This window comes from Danio aesculapii, chromosome 14 (assembly GCF_903798145.1).
Source record: "Danio aesculapii chromosome 14, fDanAes4.1, whole genome shotgun sequence".
Taxonomy (NCBI): Eukaryota; Metazoa; Chordata; class Actinopteri; order Cypriniformes; family Danionidae; genus Danio; species Danio aesculapii.
Window position 1 is genome coordinate 13,908,451 of NC_079448.1, and position 13,776 is coordinate 13,922,226.

The window sequence follows — 13,776 nt, forward strand, 5'->3', positions numbered from 1 at the left end:
ATTAGAAATGATCTAGATTAAACTACTTACTGGTTCCAAATGGTATGAAATCCCTAGTTAAACAATCGAGGCACATATTAAGTCATTTTTTTAATGAATAATTGGATAAGCCTGTGAGCCGTAACAAAAACAAGGACAATGTTACATTTGGAAGAGATTGGACGGTTAAGCAAATGTGGCATGAACACATAGGGATGCGATCCAACATATTTAACTCTAATCCCTTTAAATTTGCAGATGTTTCTTGCCAAGAATTCCCAGAATAAATAGTTTTTCAACAGTTACAAACATATACCTTTGAGAGGAAAGCATATTTTAGGGCCAGTGTGATCGATGAGCAGTATTAAGCAAAGCCATGGCTGGCGTTCAGAAATCACTATATTTCATAATCTGATTGAGGAATACATCTGTTTAAATGTCAGTGCCTTCTCCTCTGCCTCTTCCATGGGAATTGAGTGCCGTTTTAAATACATAAGTATCATATTTTTTAATTGAAATACAAAGTTTACATATTAAATATCATAATTAGAATTAGGGTTGTGCTAATATATTTTCTCTAACCCTAAATATTACATTTTGGCATGCAAGCATTTATGATACAAACCTGAATGATATTCCATATTGAATGAGGTAAAGGTTTTGGCTTGAAGAGAAGCAAATTTTAAAAAATCATCTAATCATTGGGAGCCAGTTTGTTCTTGAACAAGGTGAACAGTATGAGTTGGAGCAAAGCTGATTTTCTCTCAGATTTTATATCCTTGAGCTTTCAGGTAGATGGGTGTTTACTGTCATGGGGTTATATCCAGAGATGACAAAAGTACACAAATCCTTTACTCAAGTAGAAGTACAGATACTCATGTTTAAAATGACTCTGGTAAAAGTTGAAGTACTGATTACACTTTTGTACTCAAGTAAAAGTAAAGAAGTACAGCCTCAAAAATGTAAAGAGTAACCATTACTATTACATGTTTTAGTTTCACTATACAGTAGGTAAATACCTCACAGTCCAAAGACATTCAGTATGGGTGAATAGATAAACTAAATTGTCCGTAGTCTATAAGTGCATGTATGAATGCAAGTGTGTATGGGTGTTCCCCAGTACTGGGTTGTGGCTGGAAGGGCATTCGCTCCGTAAAACATATGCAGGAATAATGGCTCATTCCACTGTAAGCTGAACATTAGTGAGTGAGGATAGGTATTGACATTGATACATTAATATAAAATAACATATTTTTCAATTTTTTTATGTAAAATGTTTGGTGCCAATTTGATGAAAGTAGCCAAGCATCACATGCTGCAATATTGCCCAACATTGCTTAAAAAGTCATCCCATGTGTCACCATCCTGACACAAACTCACAGCGTTTTTCAGCTGTTTGATCAAAAACAACAGCTTCCAATAATGTTTATACACTCTAAAAATAATTATATCTTTATAAATAATATAGATATTTTAAATAATGTCTTACATTTTACACTGAATTCTGTCTAAAATATGTAGGCTGATTTAAAAATGTAAGGAGTAGAAAGTACAGATATTTGTGTAAAAATGTAAGGAGTAAAAGAAAAAAGTTGTCAAAATAAATAGTGGAGTAAAGTAGTGATACCAGAAAAATCTACTTAAGTACAGTTACGAAGTATTTGTACTTCGTTACTTCCCGTCTCTGGTTATATTTTATAAATTCCCTCATTATTTACTCAAACTAAAGAGGTTCTAAATTTGAAATGAAAGAAATGAGTTATGTCTTGAGAATTATATCTTGTTCAACACAAAACAAGATATTCTAAAGAATGTTGGAAACCAGCAGCCATTGACATCCATAGTGCAATCTCAGAAAAAAATAGTACAATGTTGTACCAAAGAAGGTACAAACCCTTGTCACTGGGGCAGTACCTTTTCATGGAACAGAATTTTATCTTAAGACAAAGGAACAAATTTGTACCATTGCAGTTTGTACCTTTAAGGACATGATTTGTACCATGGGAAACCAAAATGTACACTGAAAAAAATTATTCAAAGATGATTCCTTGGATTTACTAATTTTTTTTTTTACGTTAAGTGGTTGTAAACAATTTATTTGGGCTGAATTTAAACAAACAAATTAAGTTGAAAATTGCTCAATTTAATTTGTTTGTTTAAATTCAACACAAATAAATTGTTTCAAACAGTTTTGCATGCAACACTTTTTTCAGTGTACTTTTGATTTTTTAAATCTGCAGATACAATAAATTCTAGTAAATATAAAACATCAAGTACATTTTTAAACAATGTTTTTTTTTAAGTTTCATTTTGTGTAAAATCACCTTTTCCATTTACAATAAAGAATAAAAAATACTTTAACATGAATCAAAAAATCAATTTTTTGCTAAACATTTCACAACACTTCACAAAAATGTTACAGAAATACATTCTCCCATGTACAATATAAAACTTGTTTTTTCTTCAATTTTCTCACAATACCTTTGTAATCACTTAAAAGTTAATTTAATTTACTTAATTTAAAAATAGAAATAGAATTATGCAAAAGTATTGTAATGATATATGCAGAATGTTTGATTAGTTTTACAATACTAAACTGTCTGCATCAACACTTTACATATGCAGGACTTTTGCCAGCTCATGTGCATAGTGCAAAGCAAACGCCAAAAGGTGAAGATATCAATAATGAAAATGTATTTATCAGAAAATGTTTACCAAATGTTTATTAAAATGCCTTAAATGTTTAGTTTACAATACCTATAGTTTAGTTTTATATATTATAGAACTTATTAATGTTTATGAGTTTAATAATAATAATAATAATAATGTTAATAATAATGTTTAAACATATGCTTTTAAATGAAGATTCGTGTTTTAATATGGAAATTATTCATAAAATCACTTTGCCTTTTCAGTAATATTTATTTTCTTAAATATTGTAATAAAGAAGTAGTTGTCTAACACTTATGTACACTCTCAGAAATAAAGGTACAGGAAAAGTCACTGGGGCAGTACCTTTCAAAAGGTACAAATTTGTACCTGAAGGGTAATGTGACCTCGAAGGTACTTTTTAAGTACAATTGAGTACTAATATGCCCCTTTGAGGTACCAATGTGGATTCTTTGGGTACAAATATGTATCTTTTGAAAAGGCACTGCCCCAGTGACTATCCCTTTAATGCTTTTGTCTGGCCCTTTCCACCAGGGGACAGCGAATTCTGGACTGGAGCTGGCCTGAAGAGTCTTTGAGTAAAGTGGAGTTTGCTGATCGCGAGGATCAGCGGTCGCCCACTGACACCCCAGGGCATAGAGAAATCAGGCTGAAGGAGTGTCAAGGGGTGGCTGGGAAACCCTACTGCAAGACGTTAATACTTACCAATGCCCAGGCCAATGACTCGGGTTACTACCGCTGCTTCTACAAGGATATCAAAGCTGTTATTGATGGCACCACGGCAGCCAGCATGTTTGTGTTTGTTCGAGGTGAGAGCTGTTTGAATATGTTTGTTGTTGTTGGCATTGTTATTGTCTCTACAGATTCAAATTGTTTTCCAATTAGTATGACTGTGAATCCTTTATTCTTCTTTATGTTTGTCTAAATGTAGTCATTTCCATTTTTTCACTTTGGGGAATGTGCAACCGCACTGTGCTCCACATAAAAATGGTAATTTATGTACCGGTTGTTCACCCTCAATTTGTTTGAAACCTGTTCGTGCTTGTTTCTTCTGTTAAACACAGAAGACGATAATTTGATTTTGATGACAAGTGGTTAACACATTGTTTGAAAGTACTGTCAACATTTGATCACTTTCAGTTTTGAAGGTAATCAAAAACATGTAATTGGATTGATTTGATAGTGTAGACATTCATGTGGTTAAATCATAGACTAGAAAATTATAGATGTAGTGTGTGTGACATTACCAGTAGGTTTCTGATGAACGCAAATGAAGCTATAAGTGGAGCCAGCCGTCGCCTTCCTGTCAGTGTGTCACCGTACCGACTGCGCATCACTCCCAGATAATCGAAAAATGGTCAAAGAGGCAGGGTGTGAGCTGAGCTATAGATGCCTGGTTGCATATTTCTTAGATAGTTTTCTCTCTCTTTTTTTTTTGGCGAAACACTTTGTACTTCATTAAATGCAGCTTGTTGGTATTCTGGCCTCATGTGCTTGGTTGTATATTTTATTAAAAATGTTTTTACTGAGGTTGGTCTCTAAAAACAATGTTTCAATGCCTTGAGCCATGTTAAGCATTATTCTTATGATGTTTTTCTACAGGAGAAGAACGCTAATTACTTCTAACTACTTTAAAGGTCCCGTGAAGTACTTTGAAATATGTATTTTTATTAGATTATTAGCTCCTTCTCTTCTTTTAAAAACAGCCCACAATGTTTTGTTTTATTACCGCTCTGCCAGTGAGAGTGGTTGAGCTCAAATTCATAAGATGAAAAGCAAATGAATGTCTTGAAGGGGGTAGGGCATGTCAGATACTTGAGATCATTTGATGCTTACAATTTGATGAGAAACTGTATGAAGCGATATGAGTAAAACCATTGATCCATTTAGGCAGAAGTGACAAACTACAAGCTTTACATGTTTATATTAGTTTTATGGGCCCTAACATACACAATATTATATGCATATTTATATCTGTTTTAATAAAAACAAGTTAAGGTTTGTTCACCTGTTGAGTTTTGGAGACGTATGCATCACCATATGGAGCATAAGAATAGGACATGTGTTTAGATATAACACTTCGTTATTACTGTTATTCGCTGGAATTTAGTACTCAATTTAGAAATAGTTTTGTAATAAATCTTTGCACTTAACAAATGAAATTAAATATGTTGGCTAATGGATGTCTTCAGTGGAGTGCGTACAACACAATTTCCTTATCCACGAAAGTAAAAGAGTAAAGTAAAATGTAAAAGTAAAGAGAAAGTAAAGAGGCTGAATGGAGGAGGCTCATTCTTTATTCTCACACACATGCTCTGTTTTACTGTTTTCTCACTAGTGAAGCATTCAGTTTTTCCACTTACAAAGTTCACCAGGTAAATAGCAAATGCCCTATGGCACGACACAACTTGGGAGACAAGACTCTGATTGGTTTAATGCATGCTATACTCAAAACACACCCATAACTCATTAAGAGAATAGGGGCGCAAACCTTATTTTTCTGTCCTTAAAATAGCAAAAGTGGATTTGGACACGACCTTAATGTTTTTGCACCATAAGCTTTAGACTTTGTGCCTAGATTGTTAAAAAAGAGCCCTATATCTTCTAAACCTAAATTTGTTACTGTTTTGGAGCACACTAGCTTATAGATATCTTAAAAACAAACAATATTAATACTAACATCTAAAGGTATTAGAAAACTCTAGGTTACTTATGAAATGCAGGTTGTATTAAATAGCTTCAAATGATTGTTTTATAGCCTGATATCATATTCTGGAGTGCATTCAAGTTTTAAATACAATTATAAATAATAAATGCATTATTTTAAATAAATCAAATAATTTATAAATAAAACTATATAAAAATATGACAACCCGGACAAAAAGGAGGCCAGACTTGAATGTTCTGTGAATCCAGTTAACTGCACAACATGCCATATTATTTGATAATTATAGAAAATAATTCCAAAAAACAACAAATCCACATAAAACAAAATAACAAATATGACAGATATGACAGGTTCAGCAGCTGTAATACTCTGAGGTGATTCCTGTTACTCAAGTTGCTACATGCTTAATTATGCAGAATATTAAAGCTTTATATAAATTAAATGGATGAGTTATAAAAAAATCAACCCCTTCAGTTTTCATATTAGCTATATACATCAAAACCAATTTTTGTACTGGGCTGTAAACATATGTTTTTCTGCTTTAAAGTTGGCCATTTTAACATGGAGTTTATGGAATTGCATCCCTTTTGAAGCCAGCCTCAAGTGGCCAATCAATGAACTGCAGTTTCAGTCACTTTTATACTGAATAAACTAAATGGACACTCTTTCAATTTACTATAATCTTCCATGTGAAGCTGCTTTGACACAATCTACATTGTAAAAGCTGCAGTCAACCTGCAACCTGCAGTTCTCGTTACTATTCTGGACAAAATGCACTGCGAGTCTTCCCTGTTCTGCAGCCCATTTGTGTAAATACACACTTAACCTTTGAAAGAATAGATATCATTTCTGAACGAAACCATCACACTACTTATATCCTTTGAGAGTTAGCTGAATATCAGTGTCTGTTTTTTTTTTTTTGCAATTTGTGGCATTTTCCCGAGGCAAACCAAATCACAAATCCCATTTTTATTTCACTCACTTCAAAGAATGCTTGGCTGGGGAATCGTTGTCTAAAGTTTCTATTTTCTTTGGGGAGCAGACAAAATCATCATGAATATCTCCTTCAAAACATCACCCCTCTTCAGAAGATCAGAGTAGATTATACACGAACACGCTTAGAACATGTTTAGTTTACCCCTTAGACAGCCCACAATTAGGAAGGAGCTTTTATACTGAATAAACTAAAGATAAGAAAGTAACAAAGACATAGTACATGATGCCAAATCAGCTGATATTACCATTACAGAGAAAGTACATTCAACACTGCCCTATCAGTGTCCTCCTTATCATATAGAAGGAATAATATTTATTTTCAGATGATTTTAGTATATTATCACCTTAGTAATGTGGATGGGAGTTATATAAATTGCCCTTTTCAGCAAAATCTTTTTTTTAACACTGAGTTTTTTAGTCTTATCACTTGTACGTTTGCATGGGAAAAGGAATCTTTGAATCCAGACCACTGGTACAGAACTGCTCACTCCATTTAATGAAATTAGACCAAACTTTGTGACCTCATAACTTTCCACCAGACTGTCATACAGACTTAAGGTTGGGCTCATTTAACTCAAACCAGCAATCTGCCAATCACTGATGACCTTTCAACTTCCTAGCCACACTCTAGTAACCACGTATGGCACCCTAGCACCTGTCCTATAGACCTCTATTGTAAAAAATTGCCATTGACTTTACATTGGACATACTGATAACATGCCAATTCATACTAGCAATATACTAATCCATACTAGAAACATACTAACAAACGTACTAACATACTAATTATACTAGAAACATACTAATGAACGTACTAATCATACTAGCAACATACTAATCATACTAGCAACATGCTAATTCATACTAAATTCATGCTAACAACATGCTATTTTATACTAGAAACATGTTAGCAATATGCTAATTCATACTAGAATCATGCTAACAACATGCTAATTTATGCAAGTAACATGCTAGCAACATGCTAATTCATACTAGAACCATGGTAATTTATGTCATCAACTGCTTAGCAACCACTCAGAACACCTTAGCAACCGCCTAGCAACACCTTAGCGACCACTCAGAACACCTTAGCAATTATCTAGCAACACTTTAGTAACCACCTAGAACACCCTAGCAACTGCCTAGCAATGCCTTAGCAACCACCTAGAACACCCTAGAAACTACCTAGCAATGCCTTAGCAACCACCTAGAACACCCTAGCAACCACTCAGAATACCTCAGCAACTGCTTAGCAACCTTAACCACTTAACCACCTTAACCACTTCGAACACCCTTGATACCGCCTACAACATCTTAGCAACCACCAAGAACACCCTAGCGACTACTTAGCAACGCCTTATCAACCACTCAGAGCACCATAGCAACCACCTAGCAGCACATTAGCAGCTACTCAGAACACCCTTGCAACTACTTAGCAACACCTTAGCAACCACTCACTCAAAATACCCCAGCAACCAACTAGCAACACCTTAACAACTATCTGGAATATTCTAGCAACCGCCTAGCAACCACCTAGCAAAGCCTTAACAACCAGTCAAAACACTCTAACAACGCCTTAGCAATCGCCTAGCAACCACTCAGAACACCCAATAAACACGCAATAAACATGTTTACTAGAAATAGCTAACGTACAGTGTATCCGGAAATCATAGCTCTTCACTTTTTCCACATTTTTTTATGTTACAGCCTTATTCCAAAATGGATTAAATTCATTTATTTCCTCAAAATTCTACACACAATACCCCATAATGACAATGTGAAAAAAGATTTTTTTAAATTGTTGGAAATTTATTACAAATAAAAAACCTGTAAAATCTCATGCCTTTGCTCAATACTTTGTTGATGCACCTTTAGCAGCAATTAAAGCCTCAAGTCTTTTTGAATATGATGCCACAAGCTTGGCACACCTGTCTTTGGGAATTTTTGCCCATTCCTCGTTGCAGTACCTCTCAAGCTCTATCAGGTTTGATTAGAAGCGACAGTGTACAGCCATTTTCAGATCTCTCCAGAGATGTTCAATAGAATTTTTAAACAATTATTTTTAGGGGTTTTCTTCCTTATTTGGACAGGACAGTGGAGAGAATTGACAGGAAAGTGTGGGGAGCAGAGAGAGGGGAAGGATCGGCATAGGACCTCGAGGTGGGAATCAAATCCTGGTCACTGCAAACACCAGAGTTCGGTGCACTTTCCACTGTGCCATAGGCACCGACAGCTCATTAGGATTTAGGTCTGGGCTCTGGGTGGGCCACCTAAGGACATTCACCGAGTTGTTGTGAAGCACATTAATATTTTGGTGGTGTGCTTTGGGTCATTATCCTGCTGGAAGATGAGCGGTGCCCGGTTTTCTCCAAGCGTATCGCCTGCCATTCACTCCAAAGAGTTACATTTTTGTCCCATCAGACCAGAGAATGTACCTGAACTCAATTTAGAGCTTAACGGCAAATGCTGTGAATACTGATGTACGTGTGATTTTTCAAGTTTTTTATTTTTAAGAAATTTGCAGCTATTTCAAAAAATCTTCTTTCACATTGACATTTTGGGGTATTGTGTGTAGAATGGTGAGGAAATAAATGAATTAATTCCATTTTGGAATAAGGCTGTAACATAAAAAAAATTTGGAAAAAGTGAAGCGCTATGAATACTTTCCGAATGCACTGTACGTATCTATCTCAACAGTTCAAACTTTTTAAAAACTACTACAATTATTTAAACTTTAAAACTGCTTCAAACTTTCACACTAGGCTTTCTAGGCCACCATAAAGTTTTTCTACAAACTTTACTTTTCTAGTTTAACTTTAAAGCTTAATAATGTGACTAAAATGTCAATAAAAGCCACTTTTATTAAACTCTTCATCATCATGAGCTGAGATCAATGTCCTATAATGCAATTCAAATGTTTAAACAATTTGAAAGCACCCATGAACAACAAAACTCAGGAAACTGTTAATAAATATTTTATTTACAGTGAGTAGTTCATAGAATCCGAAGAAACTCTCATTTATTCTAGATTCATGTTTCAAAATAATCTTCTAAAAAAAATAGTTGCACATCATTGATACAAAAATGGCTTTGGTTTTCCCATGATGACTCTACTTATGATGTTAGAAGACTTGAATCTTGTTTGGTACTCTTTTTTGATGTATTTTGCCATTTTTGGAGCTTGACAGATGATCTATGCGTTCATATTTCAGAAGCAGATTTGATCTTTTGACACTCCATACATATTCAGTTTCCTTGCTGGTTTAGGATGTGCATACACAAATAAGAATTAATATGTATCTTTTTTGAGCTTTGTGTCATGCCCTAAACAAGTCTGAAGCAAAGACGATAAGTGGAAGAATTTTGCAATGACACGAGTTGTTGGTGATTTATGACACTACAGTATGCTGAACAACAACAGCTTCTTTTTTGCTTCATGTCAGTACACTGTTTCTATTTTTTACTGATCTGTTGAATGTGATCGAGACATTTTACATTTCATATAGTACAGATTCGTTTGAAAGATAAACCTTTAGTTGAATTTGTCGTTGAATTGGCTTGTTTATTCCAAATAATGAGGCCACATATGACTTTGTATTGTGACTCTACTAAAAATTAAGCGACAAACAAGTCATGACAACAAATGTTTTATGTTACTTGAACCTATTTTATTAAGGTAATCAGGTTTCAACTATTTCTTTCAAGTTAAACAAAGTTTTACTTAATATTTCTGTCAGTTTGACTGATGTAAGTTGTGATGACTTCAAAAGATAATTTGATTTCATTAAAAAACATTAAATCAGCAAAGATTTGGTCTAGTTTTCCAAATGGAAATGGATTACATTACCTAAACTTTTTATGTGGTCTTTATGTACAGTGGTCAGCATATATAAGTACACCCCTGACAAATCTATCTTTTAAATTTATATTTTTAATAGGAGGCTTTACAATATTATATTTGCACATCTACATTAGATTAGTCAGTCCTGAAGCCAAATCTGGAGCTTATCTAACAAAATAACTTACGATAACGGTCCAAAAGCTAGTACAGCCAAATTTATGTTATAGAAAAATATTAAATACAAATTAAAAAAAGAGGAAAAATCAAGAGAAGCAAAAAAAATAAATAATAAGTTTGTAGTTTGTTTGTAGGATGTAAATTTTTTTGCAATATTTTGCTGGAATTGATCATATTATTGTTTAATTTCTAAATAGGTTCAATGACTAAAATATTATTTTACTAAATATATCTGTTTAATAAATCTGTTTTGTTTAAATGCACCAAAATATTTGCCTATATTCGCTGAGAAATTGATAAAAATATTCATTTTCAAAATGGGGTGTACACAATTATACTGAGCACTGAATAAAACCCTTAAGGAGCTTATTTTTAACGTGAAATATGAAATAAAGGTTATTTACAATCAGACATCCTGATTTGTTAAGGGAATCCCAAGAACAATAAATGCACATACTGTATGAACCAGATACAATCACCTGAAACAAATACAATATCCAACCGCAAAGCAAGCTAACAGAAGATGGAAACATAACACAGTTATGGTGCAGCTCAAAGTTAAATAAATTTAGATAGAAACAGAAGATCAGCTTGTTGATTGGCGGCAACAGCAGCAATAATTATATGTTTATTTGTCTATTCGTCCACCGTCTTTATTCTCAAGTCTAAAGATTTTTTTGCAAGATTTCCACATTCAGGACTCTGGTTAAAAATCTGTTGGTGTGTGGCATGCTGCCTTTGTTAAACATTAGAAGAATATGATGAAATATAGGATGTTTTTGTCCTCATGCTTGTGGTCTCTAATATTAATCTTAGTTATAAGATTTTTGGTCATGGCTGTCATGACTTTACTTAGAGGGGCACATCACCAATAACTCATCCTTAAAGAGCCCCTATTATGGGTTTTTGAAAATGACCTTCCATGCAGTGAGTAACACAACTCTAAATGAAGTGAAATATCCAGCTAAGGCTTTAATCTGGAAGTGTGCCGTGTTTAAAACTATTGATTCATTTATAAAAGAGTCGACTCAGAATGGTTTAAATGAATCATTGGGGTAATGATTCTTTAGCCGTAACATTGTGATGTCGATACGGAACTCAAGCCCCACACATTTGTTGCGCACGCAGACCCGGGAATATTGAAACTCCACCCACAAACACTGTGGCAAAAAAAGAAGAAGAAGACAAACACTGTAGAAGATCCCTGTTGAATCAAGTCACGAAGATGCTATGCTCTGAAGTGTGAGGCAAAGTTCCCTACCCAAAGATGAGGCTGTGACAAATCAGTGGTTGACATTTAATATTGCAAAAGTGCCTCAGCATTATAGCCCTAGCCTTGTGCTGTGTTCCCCTCATTTTTCTGATGAGTGCTACAGCAATCTACACGCTTACAACGGGGGATTCGTCAGCCGTTTGTTAAAGAAAGAATCAGAAAAGACTATTGATGTATTTGTCAGAGCTTGACAGGAATTTTATCAGTACGCAGTTCGTGGACCAGTTTCTTCCTCCATTTCACAAGTGTAAGTGCGTGTGATTAAAATGGTTGCCTCCTTGTTTTCTCTAGCTTGCAAAATATGTATTTAATTGTGTTTTGTGACTTGAATCGCTCTATACTGTATCTGGTTAACTTTTTATATTCTCATATCGCATCTACAACTACTTTGAGAATACAACGCATGCCACTTTCTTTACTGATTTAAACACTTTGTGAGCTCGCAATCTTCTGCTGTTTGTCGTTACTATGGCCACCGTCAGCTCTTCCTAAACACGTACGACAGTCAAGTTTCAAAATAGTTCAGCTTTTGCCAATGTGTGCATTAATACTGAATGTGTGTTGTTGTTTTTACTTATGGTTAAGAATAGAGTAATATGCTGGCGTTTACCTGCATTGCTTAAATACACTCCTGCATTGGGCTCACACATACTCTCTGCACACTGACTACTTCAAAATTGTTGATAAGCCATTGTGGGCGTTTCTCTCTGTCTCGCGCTGAACGCAGACAACCAATCACAACAGACTGGGCCATCGGACCAATCAGTGCAGATTAGCATCGCGCTAAGGAGGGGTTTGGGAACAAATGAATCACTGAACAAATCATATGGGAGTCATTGGGATAATTAGGTAAAATAAATGCAGATTATAAGGCAATGGAAGTGTTTTTTGACCTTGCATGAATATCAGCCTGTTGTTGTCAAAATATGACCTTTAACTACTCATGAACTCTTGATGTTGAAGTTGACAACCCTTTTCTATTGATTTTTAGTGTAAATGCACATAAGGATTTCGTTAGTAATTAAGAATGGGTTAATGATGATGTGCCCCTCCAAGTAAAGTCATCATTTAATTATACATTTCAGCATGAGTCCACAGAAAATGTCCTCTTTAGGGGACAATAAAGTACACAAACAAGCAAACAAACATACATTAACATATCATGAGTTCATGGTGGTTAAATTAAGCATAAACTAAGGTGTTAATTAATACATTTATTAACAAACAAGCATGTAATAACAAGTAATTAAAGTAGCCGTTATTCACACATGTGACTCATGTTGTAGTTAAAGTTAGTTCATGATTAGCACACACCTTAACTTATCATTAGTTTACATGTTAACATATCATTATTCATGTACTATTATTGTAAAGTGTTATCAGATTTGTTTTTAAATTAGTGTATACTGAGCCTAAAGCTAAGAATCTTCATTTTTCATACATTTGTGTTGTGGGGAATAAGGTTTGAGTGAGTAATTCCTTCACCAGTTCATCGACAGTTTGTTTATCTCCACAAACACAATCCAAATCTGTATTAGTAACCAATTGGTTTTCCACCAGTTGATCAAAGAGTCAGTGACGTGGGACAACTTTCCTCGCGTTGCTCTCTTTCTCTGACAGCGTTTTAAGAGGGAGGATGAAACAAGCCCAGGGAGAGTCAGGTACAGACGCCCCGCTGACTCCCTCCCGTGTGTGAAATTCCGCATGATTTCTCCTGACAACATGCCGAAGCGCTTTCCACAGATCTTACAAGGGGGCTGATCAGAGCCAGCTGAAATCACATCTATAAATTAGCAGTGAGCGTAAAGCAGAATGGCACTTGGCTGCATGTGTCTTCTGTTAAGCGCTCGTAGGTCCTGCTGCTTCTTGAAGCTGTCGGCGTTTACGACTACATGTCATGCCCTCCAGCGCCTCCCAATCTCTTTAGAAGGCACACTCAAAAACAGCAGTGAAGATGATTTAGCACTATAACTATGAGGAGTTGTATATTTTTCCTATTATGTCTGTGTATGCAGACCACCATGGGGCAGAAACATAATCCTCCAAATATGTACCTTTTGTTTGGACTCCCGACAGCTTAGAGTGATTGCTTTGAGCTGTGTGAGGACTAGTTAGGATAATGGCAGCAGGCGTCATCAGGTGGCATCGAATGAGGCACTAGAGCATGGCCGT

General features: G+C 35.0%; 1 protein-coding gene across 2 annotated transcripts in view; it reads left to right on the top strand.

Annotated features, from left to right (window-relative positions):
- The window catches only part of flt4 (fms related receptor tyrosine kinase 4), a 120,942-nt gene that overhangs the window by 39,292 nt on the left and 67,874 nt on the right, over window positions 1-13,776 (top strand). For both annotated transcript variants that reach the window (XM_056472375.1, XM_056472374.1), the window contains exon 3: window positions 3,184-3,458. In XM_056472375.1, the coding sequence (XP_056328350.1) occupies window positions 3,184-3,458 (275 nt within the window). The remainder of the gene's footprint in view (window positions 1-3,183; window positions 3,459-13,776) is intronic.